Genomic DNA, 20,610 nt, shown 5'->3' with positions numbered 1-20,610 from the left:
AATAAAAGCACACTCTAGAAGCCAGACACACTTAAGACAATCAAATGGGGTTAGTCACCAAGTAGAAATAACTCTTTTAACCTCTCGCTAACTGTACCCTTTACCCTACGGACTCCAGCACAGGTTGCTGAAGGGAATCACCTTGGTCTTGAAATAAATAGTATGAATCTGTCTAGGTTAAGTACTTATGTGTCCTCTTATGCACAGTAATTCATTTTTCTGGTACTTTGGCTCAAATATTGTCAATTGGAGACTTGCCTTGTGGCTTGGAGAAGGGAAACTATAGTGTGCTTTCCAAAGGACCCATGAGAAACCTATCTATAGAGGCCTCTCTGCTCCAAGATTTAATATTGGAATATTAGATATTATAACATTTTCCATATCAATTGGTTCTCCATCTCCAGGAACGGTCAACTGAGAAAATGACACAGTTTTTTTTTAAAGTAAAGAAATGCAATGTTAGATTTGTGAGGGGAAACCATGGATTTAGATATGACCACAACTGGCCGTCTCTTTTTTTTTTTTTTTTTCTTTTTTTAACAAAATTGTGCTGAGGCACAACCACTTCCCATCACTCCGTTAGCCTGAGGAGTAACTGGACTTGTGTTTATTTAAGCCACATGTAAACTGAAGAGCTGCCTCACCTGTGAACAAAGCCAACTTTCTAGACTTTTCATGGGGTGGAAGTAACAGTGTTGACTTAAAAAAAGATATCAAATTTCTTCCTCTTATTTTTATTTCCCCCTAAATGAGAAAGTCAGGAGGTTAGTGTTGAGAAAGGAAAAATAAAACGAAAGGGTAAACCCATGGTATGAAAAATGGGGAAGGTGTCACTAAGGAAAAACTGCAAAACCAACTAAATTTTGACCTTAAAATAAATACAATAATAATTTTTAAATACCCAAAATCTAAGTACTGCCAAGGATAGAACTGTAAGTACTTGTGCTCATTTTAATGTGCTTTTTATGGCTGTGCTATAGCCTAATATCTCTGCCTCAATTGGGAAGCTTTCCATTGCAAGTAATGGGAAAACCAACTCACACTGGGTTAAATAAGAGATCTAATGAATCCCAGCCATACTCGCTCCCGGCCCACAGCTGCTCTGGCCCTTACCTCACATGAGCCTCCATTTGCATTTTCATAGTTCTAGGTGCAAGTACCCCAGCTGGTTTTATTGTTGCCATTCTTGTGACTGGGCATCAAAAATTTAAAAATGATTTAAGGATGAAAAAACATGCCTGAATATTATTATTATTATTATTATTATTATTATTAATTATTATTATTATTGTTTTGTTTTGGCAGCTGGCCGATATAGGGGTCAAACCCTGGACCTTGGTGTTATCAGCACCATGCTCTATTTGCATGGTATTAAGGTATTCGTGTGGTTCCCCAAACATATTAATTGCCTAATCAATGTTTTCCAAAGTGAGTTCTGTGGAACCCAGGTGCTAGAAGATGTTGAGAAGAGTTGAGTAGAGTTTCTTGATGAAATATATTTAGAAAAATGTGGGTTTAACAAATTTAAGTGGACTACTGCAGAATTGCCCAGGCCTTTAATATGCATTCTATATCTCCAAGTAAAAGGATATGCAATGCTTTTACACATTTGACCATGGAATCCTTTTCTTGAAGAGCATTTTATGCAACATCTGAGGAACACACTTTGGGAAAGGCTCATCACTGTCGAATTACCATGTTTTCTGTGAGTCTATGATCTGCTTGCCCTTCGTCAACCTTTGTTATTAGATGTTCCTAAGATTTATTCCATGATGAAATCTAGTAAGGAAAGCTTTGCCATTTTTTTAAGGAATAGGATGAAAAAAAGGACCCAAAACTATTTTTTCAAGGACAGTGGATCTGATTCCGTTGTATTTCTAAGGGCACAGGACATTACCTATTAACCTCTAACTGGATCCTTTTCCCTATCTTAAAGTACATTCTGCTATGTAAATACATTGAGGCCACAGCAAACTTGGAAAGGGATAATACTGTGGTTTTAGACCACTGATGCAGGATTTTACTGAAACGTTTTTTACAACCTACTCTTAAGGCGAGGATGAATGCTGCACACATAAACTGCAAATGGAGATGAAGACCTGGTCTCAGCTCCAAGTTCATGTGAAGAATTGACTCTGCCCCATGGGAACAGAACTATAATTATATACATTAAGGGGCAGCAGCTGAAAAGCTCATGGGAGACTCCCAGAGCAGCAACATGGTCACACAATGCCAGGACTGAATACCCAGATAAATGCTCTCCTTATTCAAGCCTAATTCTTCATCTCACTGAAGAATTTTGGAAGTCAAACTAATTCTAATAAACTATTTTATAGGGTTTGGATCTTGGAGAGGGATTTTTTTTCCCTCTCTTTATAATGTTACTATTTTTTCATATTATAAAAGCAATATAAATGGCCAGTGTGGATAAAACAGACAAAAGCATGCAAATAGAAATAAGAACCATCCATAATCCCACTAATAAGAAATAGCTGCTATTACTATTTTGGTTCATCTATTTCAGTATTTTCTTTCTTTTTAATTTAGAGCCTATTTATTTTGCAGGGTGTTCTGAGAATATTTCTGAACTCCTTGTGGCCCTCATGATGTAGGCTAGAATTTACTTTGGGGACAGACTCTCTCTTCTCAAAGAGCTACTCTGGTGAGCCTGTCCAGCAATACAGATACAAGTTAAGCAAGGGTTTTTTTTTTTCATACTGTAGCCCTGAGTATTGGTATAGTATGTCTACTACTGCAACTAGTTCCGATATGAGGTAATCCTAATAGAAATGGCTAACATTTTATATATGCTAGAATATGTCCTATTTTAAATGCATTACCCTATTCAATCCTTACAATAGCATTTTACGTGGTATGTTCTATTATTATTCCCATTCTGCAGGTGAGAAACCAAGGCACATAAAGATAAACAACTTGCCCAAGGTAATTGAGTGGTAGAGCTGGGATCTGAACCCAGATATTCCAACTCCAGAGTCTGTTCCTTCTTTAGACTGAGATGTTACCTGACAGGCTTAGTAAGGTAGAAGCCTTCTTTGTGGGCTGTGTGTAGCCCTAAGAAATCATTGTGGTGCTAGCTGGCTTGATTCTGATTCCTTTAGCTTTCCAGATACAAGGGTGCTCTCCTAGGGACAGGGGTAGGCAGTGAGGAGAGGAGAGAGAGAATGAAAGAGCAAACTGTAGTTGGGAGGAGCGTGTCCCTCACTGATGCAGCAGGCCAAAGACCAGGAGCTAGGAAGGAAGGAAGGACATGGCTCTCTGTGAACAGGCGTGGCCAATGGGTTTTAAGAGCAATGATATATGAATTGCAACTGATGTCCTCTTTCCATGTAATTTGGCTATGCCCTGCTCAAGACATATTTAAGCTTATTAAACCGCGAGATGGTCTCTATAGAATAAAAGAATGATGGTTTGTATCCATGTTTGAGGCTTAAGTGGAGTGAAGAGAGAGAGAGAATGACGTATAGAAGAAATGATGACATAGGCAAGTGACTGAGGAAGTCTGGGCAGCAGTCAAGCATGAAAGGCAGAAAACAATTATTGCTGAAGATCAGAAATAATTCCAGACAGGGCTGGACATCCTGTAGTCCTGTAGAATGGGGCACAGACTTATAGTTGGATATAATGAGGACACTCAATCCTACAAGTCTTGAAAACTGAAGACACTTGGGTTACATAATACAAAACACGAGATATAATTTACTCATATACAATAGATTTTACCTATAAAACTTGAAACACATATAGTTTGATATCGCGGCTTTTCGTATAGCATTTTATTGCAGGTAGTTAAATAATTTAAATTAAATGTTTTTGAAAATGCAGTTTTTCAATGGCAGAATGTTATTATAAGGATATGCCATAATTTTTACAACTATTTCTCTATTGTTAGACATCTAAGATGTTTCCCAGTTTTTTGCCTATATAAATAACAATGCAAGACAAGAATGCCCATTGTCACCATTTATAGGATATCTTAACAATATAACATAATATAAAAAAAAACATAATTAGAAAAAAGGAAACAAAATAATCTTTTTTTTTTTTTTTTGTAGACTGTGATCAGCCTAAAAAATTTAAGAGAAATAATAAACAATGTATTAGAATTAAGAAAAGTCCAGCAAAGTTGCTGGGTCCAAGATAAACAATAAGAAATCAGTGATATTCTTGTATACTAGCAACACCAATGAGAATATTTTGGTCTATAAATTCAATTTTGATCAAAATCCCAAGAGGCATTTCAGAAAAAATTTACAAGCTTATCCTAAAATTTATATGAAAGAGTTAAAGTCCAAAAGTAGCTAAGACAATTTTGAGAAAGGAAGGACCTTTGCCCTTTCAGATATCCAGACTTAATATACATATAGTGATTAAAACACTGCAATACTGGTGGAGGGATAGACAAATATACCAATGGATGAAATAAATTCCCAGAAACAGACTCTCGGGTATATGCAAAGCAGTCTCTTAAGAGATATTACAAATCAACAGGGAAAGAATGTTTTTAAATCGGAGGTTCTGGGACATCTCGAGGGAGAGAAACATTAGATCCCTAATTCACTTGATAAAAATCCAAATATAAAATTGAAAACTTTAAAAATTTTAAAAGAATATGTGTCAGAATATCTTTATGGAATTGGAGTAGGAAAGAATTTCTTAAATGAAACATAAAGAGCACAAAATATACAAAAATATTTATATATTTACTATGTTAAAATTTAAAAATTGACTGTTGAAAGACATGATAAAGTTTAAAAGGTAAGCCACAGATTGAGAGAAGATATTTGCAATGCACATGCTTGATAAAAGATTTGTATCTAGAATATTAAAACAAAATTTTTTCCCATTCCTTTTCAATTGGAGAATTGGCAAAGGAAATGAACAGGTAATTCACAGAAGTGGAAACTGATCACTTTTAGGTTTGCAAGACAAAAGGATTAAAGGACTCCGAGCCAAATGTTTATCATGCCAGGGACTTTATTTCCAGCAAACCTGGAGGGGAGACTGAAAGATCAGTTCCCGCCCCCATACAGACTAATAGAGGTTTTATAGAGTTTGAATTAGGGGAAAGGGTTTGGTAGCTATTCTGAGCATTCAGCACTTTGCAACAGCTCTGCAGTTTTCTTGTTTTACACAAGATTTTGTTTTGCACAAAATCCGGTTTTTCTCAGAAAGCACTTTGCTTAAGAGAAAGGGAAGGGTCAGGGGTGAGGAAGGGGTTAACATGGTTGTGCTTATGCTAAGCTGATTTGTGAGGCCTAATAGTCACTTCTGTGTCCACGAGTCAGGTTGAACATTTTCTCATATTTATTGGCCATTTATATTTTTCTGTGAGCTTTTTTATGCCCTTTTCTATTTATTAGTAAAATGACTTTATATGTTATGCATAGCAACTTTTTGTCATATTTGTTAGAAATATTTTCCCTGGTTCTTCATTAGTTTTAATATTTTTCTTAAAATTCTCTTTATTGAGTATTATTTAAACATATTTAAACCTATAATTCTTTATTTTCCTGTTGTTGGGAAAATATAGGAAAATGGTCAGGGCCCCTCAGATGTTCAGAATCCTGCCGAGCATTTGCTGTGATTAGGTTGTGTGTGGGCGGAGTTAGTGCGTCTGGGTGGCACCGCCACCTTGGCTTGAGTTTACTGCCTCCGGCCGCTCACAGGGCCCGGAGCAGACGTGCCTTTCCAATTTGTGGCTTCCAAAGACCTGTTTGCCGGTTACCTAGCTTATAGACTGCGTGTAAAGGATCTGGTGACCCAGCCTGGCATATGAAGGGTTTGTGACCTGGTCTGTGAACGGGCTTGAGGGGTCTGTGAGCTCCAGACCCAGCCCTACCTTTACAATCGGCCCAGTCGGTGCAGGATCACCGGCAGGTAAAAGAGCCAGAGCTCAACAGTTGGCGCTGTGAGCAGGATTCCCACATTATTCCAACATTAACAGTCGCCATACACCTGTTTTGCTTTTTTTTTTTTCCTGCACTTACTTTATCTGTAATTAGTTTTATTGAAAGAGGTGACATTAATCAACTGTCCCCCCACTTTAGCCACTGATTCGTGATAGCATTATTATTATACACTAAAATTTCTATGTTTTGGGATCTGTTTCTGGGCCATAGTATTTTCTATGTTAATTATAATTAGTTTTTCAATTCTTACCCTGGATATGTTCTTTGTTTATTGTTATCTTTACAGCGAATTTCACTGTTCAGTAAGGTAAGTTCCTTTGATTATTCCTTTTTTTCACACTTTCTTGGATCTTCTCAGAAGACATTCTCCGTTTGTCTAATCAAATATTCCACTTGTTTCCCAGAGTGTTATCATACAAACAAGACAAATCTTCTCAATTTTAAAAGTATCAGAAAACTTGAAACATACTTATCATTACAACTTTTCATGGATTCATGAGGAACTGTTGAACATTCTATGATCAGAGCTTGAGATGCAATTAATTCTATACCAAAGAGGCATGAGTGTGCAGTGCTTGACAAAATGTTTGATAGGGGTTTCCTATAGATGTACGTCAATCACTCTCAGCAAAGATTTTTTCTAAATCCACAGGGCCAGCTGAAATACTTCTCTGCCTCTCTGGTGGCAGATAAAGAACAATAAAAAACACAGGCTTTCATAGACCATGTTATTATTCCAGCTGAAAAAAATGAAATATGTTGATTCATGCATCAATGAATCTGTTTGTAGTGACCTATGAATCGATGTGGGGTGCCTTTGGAGTCTTCTCCCCATCAGGGTTGTTCAAGCCTTGGCTATTGAGTTTGAGAAAGCTGAGGTCCAGCTGTGAAACAAAAGTTGGGCTTGACAGTGTTATTTATCAGGCAGGGCTAGTTTTTCCTGACTCTGGAGATCAGACTTGGGTAGGGGGAAGGAGGTTTTGGAGGTGGTGAGAGGTCAGTGGGGCTTTGCTGGGGTGTTGTTGGCACAGAGAGACTCTTCAACCTCCACTCCAGCAAACATCAAAGTGTCCAAGTCCATGTTACAAGCTCTATTCTCTCCTCCCAAAGTAAGAAAATCAAACCCCAAGGGGAAAAAATAGAATGCTAAGTCCATTTGAGTATTTATTTATAAGTGTAAATTTACTATAGAAAGAGTGTTCTAGTCACTGTTTGAGGGCAGATGAAATCCTGCCAAGGTCCAGCTATGCTCAAGTGTCCTCCTAGTTGCTCTCAAGTGAGGTTCCAGACACAGGAGCCAGGAAGAGGCGAATAGGAAATTATCCCAATCAACCCTGATGAAGGACAGTTGGTGAAATATACAACTATGTAAAATCTTATACTCATCAAGGAGAAGTCACTTATCCCTCTTACACTTTAGTTTCTCACCTGTAAAATGGGGAGGCATATATCTATCTTTTTACATGCCAGAAATGCTATTTGATAAATAAAACAATGCTTGTAAAACAAATTTATGAAAATTCTAATTTGTCTATTTGCACACTTTTCTGTCCTTTGAGTCACTCTGAGGCAAGAACAAAACTGTTAAGGGCTTGGTTGAGCTAAACACTGAACATGGGTGATTGTAAAATAGCAATTTTTGATGGCAGTGCTCAAATCGTGCTACCCAAAAGTGTTACGAATTGTAACAATACCACTTGCTGATTAATGACTCCATTAGCTTCTTTCTCTGTGTGACCCAAGACACTTCAAAAAGCAAATATTTTTGCAAGGCCATTTCTTGATGTATTTGTCAAATGAAATGACTCACAGCAGAGCAAGTTCGTAGCAGCTGATAGAAAAGCAAAGAGAAGACTCAGCTATAGGTTGCAAACTGGTGGCTTGAGAACAAAATGGGACTTGCAGATATAGTTTGTTGAGCCCCACAGTTTTGGGTGGCACTGTGCTGGAAAATGTTTTGAATTGTTATCAACATTTAAAAACCGGAGATTTCACAGGAAAACAATTGGATGGAGCCAAGTATCTGCCTCCTTTAGACAGAACTGTTCTTCTTTCAGGTCGCCATAGTCCACGCCATTCTCTGTTGACCTCTTCTGGTTCTCATTTACAATGCCATCTGGTAGTCTGAGTTTGTAACTCCTCTAGTCATTTCAGTTTGTAACCCCTGCCTTAGGATGCCAAAGGATGGGGGAAGGAGTCTCCATGAGAACTGTAAAGATTCCTTGAAGAAAGTCATTGGAAAGAAATCTGGGTCAACATATCTGAGGTAAAATGTTTCTCTTTTAATAAAGCTATTCTTTATAGATCTCATAGTAACAGTCTTTGTTTTGAAGTTCTAGTTGAATGGGCTTTCATTTAAATAACAATGGACATATTAAGTTACTCCGATAGCTACTAAAGCTCTCACATGAAAGGAAAAGAATCCACTTTTTCATGGAAACAGCAGCAACTACCTACTGCCTACCAAACTTTGCAAAAAGAAGAATACAACTTGTGGTGGCAATGAGAGTATTATTACATCTTAAAACCATTGAAAAATTTAAGGGATTTGCTTGCTATTTACCACCACCTAAAAATTTGGGACAGAGGGCAAGGCAGAATACATATTTAACGTGATTAATACTTTAGAAAGTGTTAATAGTATCAGCAAGAGATCACTGTTTCACAGCATATTCCCCTGTTCAACAACCAAGAAAGAGGCCCTTCGTGAAACAGAATGTATGTGCACAGTGAGTGGGGAATGTTGGGACAGTGTTGGGGAAAGTGGCCCGATGCAGGGACTTACAAGGGCTTGCTTGCCTTGTTTTTCTCTAGCCAGTGCTGGAAGTTGACCACCATTTGGTTGTTTCAGACAAGTCCCACTGGCATTTGCATAGTCTCTCCTGGCTATTGTGTGTTTCATCTCAAGGAGTTTAAATTCCTCAGTGACCCCTACAACCAGCTGGTAAGTTTGATTTGCTTTAAATCGTTGACCTCAAATGTGCATATGCAAATGTGCATCATTGCCATCTTTGCATATCCCAGATCATCACATCTGACTATGTAACTTTGGACCAAAACTTCAAGAGAGAGCTTGATTCTCTCTTCCCCAAGTAAGAAAACCAACCCTCACCCCTCCAAAAACAATTAATGAAACACAAAGTTGATTTGAGTATTTTATTTATAAATGTACATTTACTATAAAAGCTGTTGCATTTTAGACAACTTTTTATTTTTATTTTTTACTATTTCTCAGAGGCGTTTTAGAATAAATATTTTAAATGAAAGTTAGTGTAACTGATATAGAACATTGGCCCACCCAGAACAGTAACATCTTTTGGATGGACTCACATACGAGGAGGACCATTTCAGTTCTTTAAATCTTACACTGTGTATAGACAACTATAATTTGTATTGCATTAATAACACTACATAGAAAGAATGAGGAAATGTCATGAAAGTTTGCTAGTGAAAAACGAAGAGTTACCCATTTTTTCTTAAGAAAGAGAAGGGACTAGCTTTTGGAGTATGAGAGAAAAAATCATATATACTTCCTCTGGAACAATAAGTCATTCACTTGCCTCATATGTTTTTTAAACAAACACATTTACATTACAGCTCAACAGAGCAGAGCGTTTTTTTTTTTCCTGGGATCTCAAAGATTATTTGAAAAGAAATAGATCATACTCATTACGCTGCATTGGAAAAAACAAGATCTAGTCTGCCTAAGCTGCCATGTAACAGACTCCAAATGAAATATAAATCAAATATAAATAGAAACAGTTGGCAATTAGAATTTAGAAAATGTTGGAGATTATTCTGTGCTGGTGACTAGTGTTCATTATGGGAAAGCACATTTTGCAGTTGGAGAATAGGGCTTTATTTTTCTTGACTCGATTCTAGCTTCAATACATGTACAATGAGTCTCACTAAGAAATATGTATAAATGGGTTTGTGAAACCAGAAGAGAATGTGCAATATTCATATAATCCTTACATAATGGATGGAGTTCCACATGTAAAAAGTATTCTATAAAAATCGGTTATGAATGACCATATTGTACATGTTTTGTGCATTATTTGTGGCAAAGTACTCTGCTAATATCATGCAAAGTGTAAACATCCACATTATCAAAATGTTTAATAAAACATGCAGATGGTTAATCAAAATATTGGACTTAATCTGTACATTTTCAAAATTTTTTTCTTTTTCTTTTTAATACTTTTTTTTTTTTCCCAATTATTTTTCCTGTAAAACATCAAACACCTCCATGAGAAATCTTGGGAACTTGGAAGTGACTTCCTCTCTCTTCAATGTACTGTATCCATAACTCATCACTGACTATGTGCAACAGCTTTGCATTTTCTAAGGCACAATTTTTAATAAAATGATGTGTAAATTTCAATCTAATAACAGCTCATCCAAATGACAAAAATGGTCAAAATACCTCCAGTGGCTGAGGAAGTTTCTGCACCTATGTGAAACCCACATGCAAGGAACCATCTAGCATGTAAATAAATAACTGCTAGCTATACTTAATGACACAAGAAATTACCGTGTAACAGGAAAACATGTACTTGACCTCCTTTTATGACCACATTGGCCCATTAGGAGTGTATCCATAATCTACATTCACAAAATGTCATCTTCACTTATTTGCCATCATTTTAAGGCAGAATAAATAGTTCCCCCTTCCCCAGTCTTAAAAAATAAACAGCCTGGAGGTCTAAACTGTGATGTTTTTAGTAATTTGATTCCTTCCTTGGCCAGCTGAAACTCATCACACAGAGCAGAAAATAAACCAGCTGTCCACAAGAGTTCCCCTCTCAACTTCTCCATGAGCAAAGTCCAAGATTCTTGATAGTAGAGGTGATGTAGGACAGTGAAGGAGGGCACGTATCTGTTAGAGTGGGCAAAGTACAATTTGAGCAGTAGGTTCTTGCTGGTCACTCACCGGTGGCTTATCACATCATATGCCATTTGGATTCTATTAGGATGGACTTTGAATTCCTGTGTTCCGGGGCCTCAAGGAGAACTTCCAGGCAAGGGTGATCACACCTAATGATGGCCCCGTCTTGACGCCTCTTATTCCGTGTGCCTCATATTCAGTCTCTTATTGAAGATGCCCAACCTGGTGCCTGTAGAGTAGCAAGCAACACAGGCCTCGGGGCTGTGTGTGACCCACCACTCTCTTCAAGATTAAACTTTCCCCCAGGTTTTGTTAATAACTTTGGAAATGATGACAAATATTTCCCTCTGGTTTCTTCCTACCCTTGGGCAATGCCCTAGCCAATATCACAAGGGTTCTCTTTATTTGTTGGGCCAGCCTATATTAACAACATAACTTTCAAGTTACACAAAATCTAATACTAATGGTGCAATAATTTATTGGTATAACTTCTACCTCAAAAGGGAAGTAACACAAATGTTTCAGGATTACATTATATATTAACAGACTAGTGTCTTTGCATTAAAAACAAGTTACAGCTCAGAAACGGAGCTTGCTGTGATGTTTAGTTTCTGAAATGCATCAGATTTATGCTCCTGTCTTAGAAGACCTCATGTCTCAAATTGGCATGTCTTGCACTTCCTGCAGCTCAATTTTGTAAACATAAAGTGTTTAATTCCTAGAAATACTAAAACAAAAAAGGTTTATTGCATCATTTAGCTAATTCCCAAAGAAAAGAATAACACATTTTAAACCTTAAGCCCATTTGACCATGCTAAAACCTTTTTTGAACTATTCAGGGTCAATACGATTCAATATTGTTTTGCATATACTGTGCAAATGCAAAAAAAAAACAAAAACAAAAACCCCAAAACCCAACAAAACAAAACAGAAAACCAGGAGAAACACAAACACTGTGCTACAAAAGAACAGATACACCTTTCAGAAGAGGCTTTCAAAAATTAAATGAATGCTGAGAAGCCCCTGAACTTGGGATTTTGTTAAGCAATTGCCAGGGGACACCCTCAACGAAGAAATGGTGAGTGAGTGATCTGGAAGCTTGAAAACCACGTCACAATGTTGTAGGTTGGCCAGCACCTGTGACAAAGAAAATAGAGCAACACTTGGTTAGTCAACATTTCTTGCGTCAGATGTTTTAAAATTTCCCAAATTAGCAATGACCTTTGCCAAAGTCTCTTCCCTCTGAGGAGGAAAAACTTCACCTCTGGGGAGAATGTGGCTACTTCAAATGTGGTCCCAGGACAAGCAGTACTGGCATCACTTGTTAGAAATGCAGACTCTTGAGCCCCATCCCAGACCCACTTAGCAAGGTGCCCAGGTGATTCAGATGCACTGTAAAGTTTGATGAGAATGCTTTGGACTCCCCCTAAACCAAATGTTTTCCACCAATTTTTCTACTTTGTTCTCTGGGGCAAATAAGCAAGAAAATAATCTCTTTTCTCTCAGTTTTCTTTAGGTTTTGGTTTCCCTAAGAATAAATACATCGTAACTGGAGGAATTTGATATATGATCTAGAAACAGAATTGCTAGATTTAGCAAGTAAAAATACAAAGCACCCAGTAAAATCTGAATTTTAGATGAACAACATTTAATTCTTTAGTATAAGTATACCCCATGCGATATTTGGGACATACTTGTGCTAGATCCAGAGCATGCAATATTTGGGACACATGTATACTAAAAAAAATTCATTGTTTATTTGAGATTCAAATTTAAAAGGGGAAAAACTTTCCTGGGCATCTTGTATTTTATCTGCAACCCTGTCTAGAAAGGATTGTTCAGGTTCCACATTTTCCTGCTGAAACCTGCACAAGGTTTCTTCTTCTTGTTAGGCACTAGAGTTGTGATGAGGGAATCGCAACATTGGAAAAGACCCCAGGGAGTTTGCCTTAAATGCATTTTATGAGAGTGAATGATGGAACAGAACACCATGTACAAGACACAGTCATCCAACACCCAAGCACAAATGGCACGAATTAAACATGTGACGGCTTGATTCGTGACAGGTAATTTGTTTTGCAGTTCCATTCCCATTTACATATGAACTTCAAAACTGTTTACATTGCTTTTAGGAATTGCATTTTAATATGCTGTTATGCTAGTTTTCCTTCCCTCCAAGAGAAAAATTTTATTTAAATGTGACTAGTTACTTGGAGAAAATAGAATTATATATTCAGGTTTTATTATTCCATAAAATAAAATTATTTTGTTTCACTTAGAATGCCTATGATGTAAACCACCCTTCACATCTATCGACTCCTCTCTTCTCAACTCACATCAAAGTTGAATAAAAAAAAGAAAGAAAAATGATTTTTAGCCATTTCTTCCCATTCTGACTCTTTTATTGCATCTGGGATATATTCAAGCAATTCAAGTATATTTATACTTCTCTAGCTAAATTATTATTCCCGCTACTTATTCATTCCTGAGGTATATTTATTTCTTAGGACACTGACAAAGAAATGAGCAATATTCTCAGATGTGCTGGTTATTCTCCCTGTCATGTGTTGACTTAATTAAAATTAGCCTAAAATGATACTAACTTTTATCTGGAAAAATAAACATGAGAGAAGAATTAGGAAAACTTTTGGAAAAAAAATTGGAGAGAATGCAGCTACTATTACCCAATATTAAAACATATTATGAAGCTACAATAATTAAAACCATTCAGTAATGGAGAATAAGTAGGTTAATAAAACATAATAAAATATCCAGAAATGGACCCAAATATATATGGGAACTTAGTTTATGAGAAAGCTGGCATTTCAGATTAGTGAGAAAAAAAGGAATAATTCATTAAGTGATATTCGTACAATTGACTAATTGAGAGAAAAATAAGGCTGGATATCCTGATTATCACATATTTATACATGAAAAAGAAAACAAGAAACAATTCTAGGAGAAATCTCAGCTAAGTTAATTTACACCCTTGGAAGAGTGAGAGTTTTTCTAAGTAGAACACAAAATCCAGAATCCCAAAAGGAAATAATATACATATATATTCAATTACCTAAAATGAATATCTTTTGTATAAAAATAAACCACAAAGAAAAAACATAACTGCAATATGCAGCAAATATAACAAAGGGAATATTTCTTTCTTTCTTTTTTTTTAAAGATGACCGGTAAGGGGATTTTAACCATTGACTTGGTGTTGTCAGCACCAGGCTCTCCAAAGTGAGCCAACCGGCCATCCCTATATAGGGATCCAAACCCTTACCTTTGGTGTTATCAGCACCACACTCTCCCAAGTGAGCCCAGGGCTGGCCCGGAAGATTTCTTTTTTTTAAAAAAATTTTTCATTGTACATGTTTATGGGGTACAGTTTGTTGTTTCAATACATGCATATAACGATCTAATCAGAATAGTGAGCATATCTATCACCTAAACATTTATCATTTCTTTCTGGTTATAACATTCAAGATCATCTTTTCTGGCTGTTTTGAAATATGCAATACAACATCATTAGCTATTGTCACCCTAGGGCACCAGAACTTATTCTTCCTACCTATCTGTAACTTTGTAACTTTGTACCAGTCCACCATATTTCTTTAATTTGCAAAGAACTCATACAAACGGGGTGCCAACTGAAGAACAGGCAAAGGATAGAGACGTACTTTACAGAAAAAGAAATATAAATGGTGAATAAATATATGCAAAGATGTTTCAACTCATAATTAAAGAAATACAGATCAAAGCAATGAGGTTTCAAAGCAATGAGGTTCCCCTTTCCCCACCCCCAACCTAGTACAGTGGCAATGTTTAACGTTTGATGATATCCAGAGCTGACATAGGCGGGGAAGAAGAAAGGGGCTCTCTCATACATTTTGCAGAGGGTACACTTTTCTGAACCATAATTAGGCAAGATATCTGAAAATTTAAAAAGCACATGCCTTTTAACTCAGCTGTGCTACTGCTCAGAATCTATCCAGTGGAGGTGCTTTCAAGTATTCATCAATATATATGTACAAGGATGTTCATTAGAACATTTAAAAAAATACTTAAAAAACTGGAAACAAGCAAAGTGTTCATTCATAGAGAATTATTAGTTTTAAATTATGGAGTTGTATGCATTTATGAAAAAACTATTAAAAGGAATGAGGAGAAAGGATGTATTATATGGAAAATATACCAAGATGTATCACTAACTTAAACACAACAGCAACAGAAACTAAGTACAGAACACTGTGGCTGTGAGATCATCACTTTTGTGAAATAAAAACCAACACATATCCAGGCAGATGCATCATACTCATAGGCATCTGTGTGTGCAAGTGTGTGCGTTCACATATAAACATACATTCTGCCACTTGCCCCAATAAATTACTAGAAAGCAATTACAGTAGTTTACTTTGGAGATTTTCACTTTTAATTTGGCATTTTTCTTGATATTTTGATTTTTTAACCTTATACCACTTATAATTTTTATTTATTTATTCTTTTGAATGTCTATAGAAGCATCTAGGCAGAGAGATAATGGACCTTTTTGCTTTCTTCTTAGTATTTCTTAGTATTCTTTAAAAAAATCCTAACAAAATATTGCATTTAAAGTATAAAATAAACAACGAAAAAAATCTTATCTGAAGTCTACCTCCAAATCACTTTCTTATTTTTCATATTGTTACAAGAACTCCATGGTTCTTGTCTTTAGATTTGGAATTAAAATCAGTTAATGCCCTTTATATTTGTATACATGAGAGAAAAATTCCTGGTCTAGATCCAAAAAGCTAATTTCCAAAAGAAATGACAATGTATCACCCAACTTCTTAATCTGGATGAAAACAGGTCACTGTCACCCAGAGGTGGGTTCGGGTTTGCTCTCTGTTGGCATCCTTCGAGCACTTTAAATTATGAAGGAAATTCAGATCTACAGCACTTTTCAAATCTTCAACAGTCTTTCAACCTAGCAGTGCCCTCTTCTGGTTCCATGATTCACATTCAGCTGATTTATTAAGGTTAAGAAAAAGAATTATTTATAGAGGATGACAGAAAAAATCACTTTGAATTTTGGGAGAAAAGAGTTTAAGTTTTCCTGTCTAGTGTGTAAAAACAAAACAAACAAAGTCCAGTTTAAATGATATATATATATATATATATATATATATATATATAACTATTATATATTATACATATATATGTATTTGTATATGTATGTGTGTACATATATTTATGATACATTATAGTATACTATTTGTAACATTTTTAATATATATAAAATACATGGTATAATTATTATATCGTACATATAAAATACATAGTATTATGGCTTAATGCTATTTAGTCCAGTTTGATGGCAGCAGTTCTAAGTTGGACCTGTTTTGACCTCAAGTCAAACATTTATCATAGATCAAAACCATCTGGGCTTAATTTTTATTTCCCATCATTTTATTAATAGGCATGTATTTCTCTGAACACACTGAATCTATAACTATAAAACAACTTAATTTCAATGTTTATTCTTAAAGTCTTTGGTTTTGCAGATTTAGAGATCCATGTAAAAAGGCCATAAAAATATTAACTTCACTTACTTTGAGAAACAAGAAAATATTCTTGAAGTTCAAACTCCATCTCTTCACTCCAATTTTTTTTTAAAAAGTGTTTCTGACTGATGAATCTGCATGAAAAGGTCCCCTGCAATGTAGATTATCCACCAGGACTATACTTATGATGGAGACTGAGGAAGGATTCAGAGGAAAGCCACCGCCTAGTTTCAGATTTTCCAAACAGCAGCTGGGCAACAGCGCCCCCTGGTGGCCCCAGAACTAACATGAATCTTCTAAGTTAGGATGCTCAAGGGAGCTCCAAGGCAGCAAATACTTGTTGAGCTCTTATATTGGACTCAAGTATTATGGGGGTATTCAAAGGGGGAGGATTCACGAAGAAGTATAACCCATCATTTTGTTTCTCCAGGAACTTCCAATTTCTTTGAGAACAAAACCATATTATGTAAGGAAGCTTCTGAATGTAGGGCATGTAGACATTGGGGCGGGGTGGGGGTGAGGGGGCGCTTGCTGATAAACAGTGGAGAGCTGCTCTTGACATTTAACCATCCCAAAGTGCTACCGGTCTTCTCAAGATAGGCCTCAACAAATGAATAGTGTTTCACAGACCTTATAGCTTTCCTTCTGTCTCACCAAAACCACTGTGGTGAGCACAGGCAATGTCTCATACCTGGTCTACAGTTTTTACTTGCTGGTGTGTTTATGTACTTCTGGATAAAAAGAATTTGTCCACACTGTCGTGGTAAATTCCAGTAAGAGACAAGAGGTAAATAAAGGGTTATTTCATTATCATTTTTTTTAACCTTGATGCTAAGAAACTGTTCTATCAGGGTAGGAGTGTCAACTTATGGGGGAAATATTTAAAATCCTAAATTGGGTCAAATGAAAGATACGTGACTGCTTCACTCATCTGGAGGTATCCCCCCGTACTTACTTCTGGATCGCAAGTAGCAATCATTACAGTTTAGAAGACCATTTCGAATCCTAACATCTGTCCCACTCACTGCATCTCCAAGCTGGCCTTTACAAATTCCACACTATAGGGAAAAAGAATAGATGTTGTAAGATGCACAGGAATTGTTTCTTTATAATGCTTAGTTACAGTTTACATGAATAGCACAATAATACTTCTACAATCTCCGCATTTGTTGAGCATCTATTATGTGTTAGATGCTATACTAAGAATCAACTTGCAGCAAAAGTAAATATACCTTTAGCATTTTATAGAAATGCTATACTAAGAAACACCTTGCATTTTACAAAGAAGGGCTCTGGCCAGAGAGATTAGTTGACTTATCCCAAGGTTGTGAAGCTGGTCAGTCATATCAGGTCGACCCCAAAGCCTATCCTTTTATCCTCTATAATACACTGTTTCTCAACCAAGATGGAAGAACTGTTTTAAACAGATTAAACTCTAGTGGTCTTAAATAAACACAGGGCCAGTGGATTACCACTGAAATCTGTCTATCAATGATCTTTACATGCTTTCCAGTATTGTTGGTAAATTCTGCCAGATCAGAATTACTGGGAAATAGATATACCATTTTATATTTCCACATTAAAGACTGTGATACCTAGAGTAACAAATCCACTGGGAATGGAACTCCTTTCAGCCAAGTCAGCCTGAGTGTACAGGGAGATTGCAGGATGTACTCTGCTTTTTGTACCTGAGAAGGCAGCAGTGGGGGGTTGGCCCAGGTGCCAGCCTCTCGCAGGGGGATGAGGTGCTCTAAGGTCACCTGGGGCACAGGGAGGCCTCATGCAGATTAGATTACAAGTTTTGTCTACATCACAAAGATGGGAGATAAATCTAAGACGATTGGAGATAAATCTGAGAGGGATGAATCTTAAAGCCTCAGGCCAGCTTGAGGACATGAATGATTAGAGACAACAAAGGCCTTGACAGCTAAGAAGGCAGGTTTCCTATCCCCTGAGAATCTGCAAAGACCCTTTTGCACCTCAATTATTTTTAGCTCTGATAAGGTTTCTAAGAGCAATATATGGTGTTGGAATATATTACCTTAGCATAATCATGACATTTTAAAAACTATATTCCTTGAGCTTCAAAACACTCCTGGACACTTTAGGATACATAGTACCTAGGTTCATTTGATGATGAGCATATGTTTGCTTGCCCTTTGTGGAATTGTTCTCTATAGAAATTGTGAATATAGAAAATTGTAGTCTTATTCTAATATTTTTGATGAATGAAATCTAAAACAAGTATCTACGTTGTGTTTTGTTTATGATCAGTCTTACTTTCAAGTGATTACTGGTATTACTAAATTTACAACTTGGGGACAACTTCACTGGCTTTCTCTTAGCTCATATGCATAGTAGGAGTAATTTTAAAACCATGCAAATTTACTTTATTAGCCAACAAAGCTACCAACAAAAAATAGGACAAAATTCAAGAATGAAAAAAAAAAAAAAGCATGTCAGGGTTATACAGAGAAAGAAACAACTCTTATTCAGAGATAGAAGGTTTTGCTTCAAAAATTATATAGTAATTTAAAATGTGTTCATGAGTGAGGAAAAAAGGAGGATATGCTGATATAGCACAACTTATAAATTTTATAATAAAACAGGTATAACTGCTTAGCTCACCCACTTATCAGCAGGAGATCTGGGACTAGAATATGGGCCTCCTCATTTTCGGTTTATTCATTAATTCATTCACCTAAAAATATTTATTGATGCCTGCTCTGCTAAGTACAGAGGAAATAGTGGTGAGCAAGATAGACATGGTCCCTGCCCTTATGGAGTTTACAGTTTATTAGAGGAGATGATATTTAAACAATTCAATAATGAGTGATAAGGACCATGAAAGGTCCTGTAAGGACCCATAACAAAGGCAATTGATTTAGCCCGGGTGAGCAGGGCAGCTTCTTAGAGTGAATGATATTTTATCTGCGATTACTAGTATTCATTCAGACACCCACAATTTTGCAACTAGCTATAACCACTTACTGACAGAAAAATCTTCCATTAGATCAAAAACTGAAACCCTTTGACACCGAGTCACAAGAGTTTAAGAAGCAGCAGCAAAGATGTTCCACTCCAAATGAATGCACATGGCTTGGAAGAATTGTCATCCTCTCAGAGTTCCATTTTCAGCTTCCTGCTAGAGTACATGCTCTTAAGCAACAAAAACTGTTGTGTAAAGACGAACCGCACAAATCTGACTTGTTTCTTCTAACCTGACATCCCAGAGGGATTCGTGACAGGAGAGCTCCATCCTGAAGGACGGATTCCACCCACGTCTATACAGCCTGGAGCAAGGAGGCCTCACAGGCAAAGGCATGCAGGATATCCAAGAGGTGTTTCCCAGCTCAGAACGATGACAAAAGACATCACAAAATTACACTCAGAAGAGCAATGAGTACGTACCCTGAAACACTGGATGTGAAAATAGAGATTGAGGGTCTCAATGATCATCGCAGCTCCTTTACCCAAAGGAAGCCCACAGGAAGAGCACAGCTTCTTCCCGCTTATAGACCTCGGTTTAAAAATACACATATAATAAAAATCTCAGTTTACAATAGTTGGTCAAACACACAAACATGTCACCTCGTGCAAAAATGAAAACATGCATTTCTAAAATGCTTATATCATGAATGAGATGAGAATTACTGAACTGACAATGAATAGGAAATTAAGCATTAGACAGAAAGTGCAAGCAACACTGCTAGACTAAATACAATAGATACAATATTGAATCTGGTGTGTGCATGTAAGTTATTTGTTCCAAGAAGTTTGTGTGGTAGTCTCTTCAAATGCCTTGGAATGATTCAATATGTTTATCATGTTTTTGCAAACTCCTAAAAGATAATTAAATTTAGTTTTACTAAGGTTTTAATGTTGCTTTTCCCATAATCAGCCCACTAAAGCATTTTTGGGGGAGGGGTGGTAATAATTTTTTTATTCATTTCTATTTTTTGTTTTAAGATAAAATAATGAAGTAAGCAAGTCTATACGGAGCATTGTATAGTCAAGACAAAGCTATGGCAATTTATTCACAGATCTGCAACAACAAAAAAATACATTAGATTTATTTGGGGGAGATATTTTAAAGTAATAATAATGGCCATGGATTGAAAGCCCATTGCACCTATATATGATTTTTAAAAACCTCCTGTCAAACTGTAATAGAAAGGAACTTTATATGACAAAAAGTATCCATACAGGGAATTTATTTTTACTTACTAAGAAAAAAATTTTGTTTATAGAG

General features: G+C 36.4%; 1 protein-coding gene across 14 annotated transcripts in view; it reads right to left on the bottom strand.

Annotated features, from left to right (window-relative positions):
* Window positions 1–9,072: 9,072 nt before the first annotated feature.
* Window positions 9,073–20,610, bottom strand: part of LIMCH1 (LIM and calponin homology domains 1) — a 349,568-nt gene continuing 338,030 nt past the window's right edge. For 7 of the 14 annotated variants that reach the window (XM_063108319.1, XM_063108322.1, XM_063108325.1 and 4 more), the window contains 3 exons: window positions 19,770–19,878; window positions 17,314–17,416; window positions 9,073–11,955 (listed from right to left, as the gene is read on the bottom strand). In XM_063108319.1, the coding sequence (XP_062964389.1) occupies window positions 11,930–11,955; window positions 17,314–17,416; window positions 19,770–19,878 (238 nt within the window). In that variant the 3' untranslated portion in view covers window positions 9,073–11,929. Of the gene's footprint in view, window positions 11,956–17,272; window positions 17,417–19,769; window positions 19,879–20,610 lie in introns of those variants that run through there. The other 7 variants (XM_063108316.1, XM_063108321.1, XM_063108317.1 and 4 more) reach the window with 1 other exon arrangement.

The sequence above is a fragment of the Cynocephalus volans genome, chromosome 9, assembly GCF_027409185.1.
Source record: "Cynocephalus volans isolate mCynVol1 chromosome 9, mCynVol1.pri, whole genome shotgun sequence".
Lineage (NCBI taxonomy): Eukaryota > Metazoa > Chordata > Mammalia > Dermoptera > Cynocephalidae > Cynocephalus > Cynocephalus volans.
The sequence above is the reverse complement of the archived record's forward strand: the minus strand, read 5'-3'. Positions and strand labels throughout refer to the sequence as shown.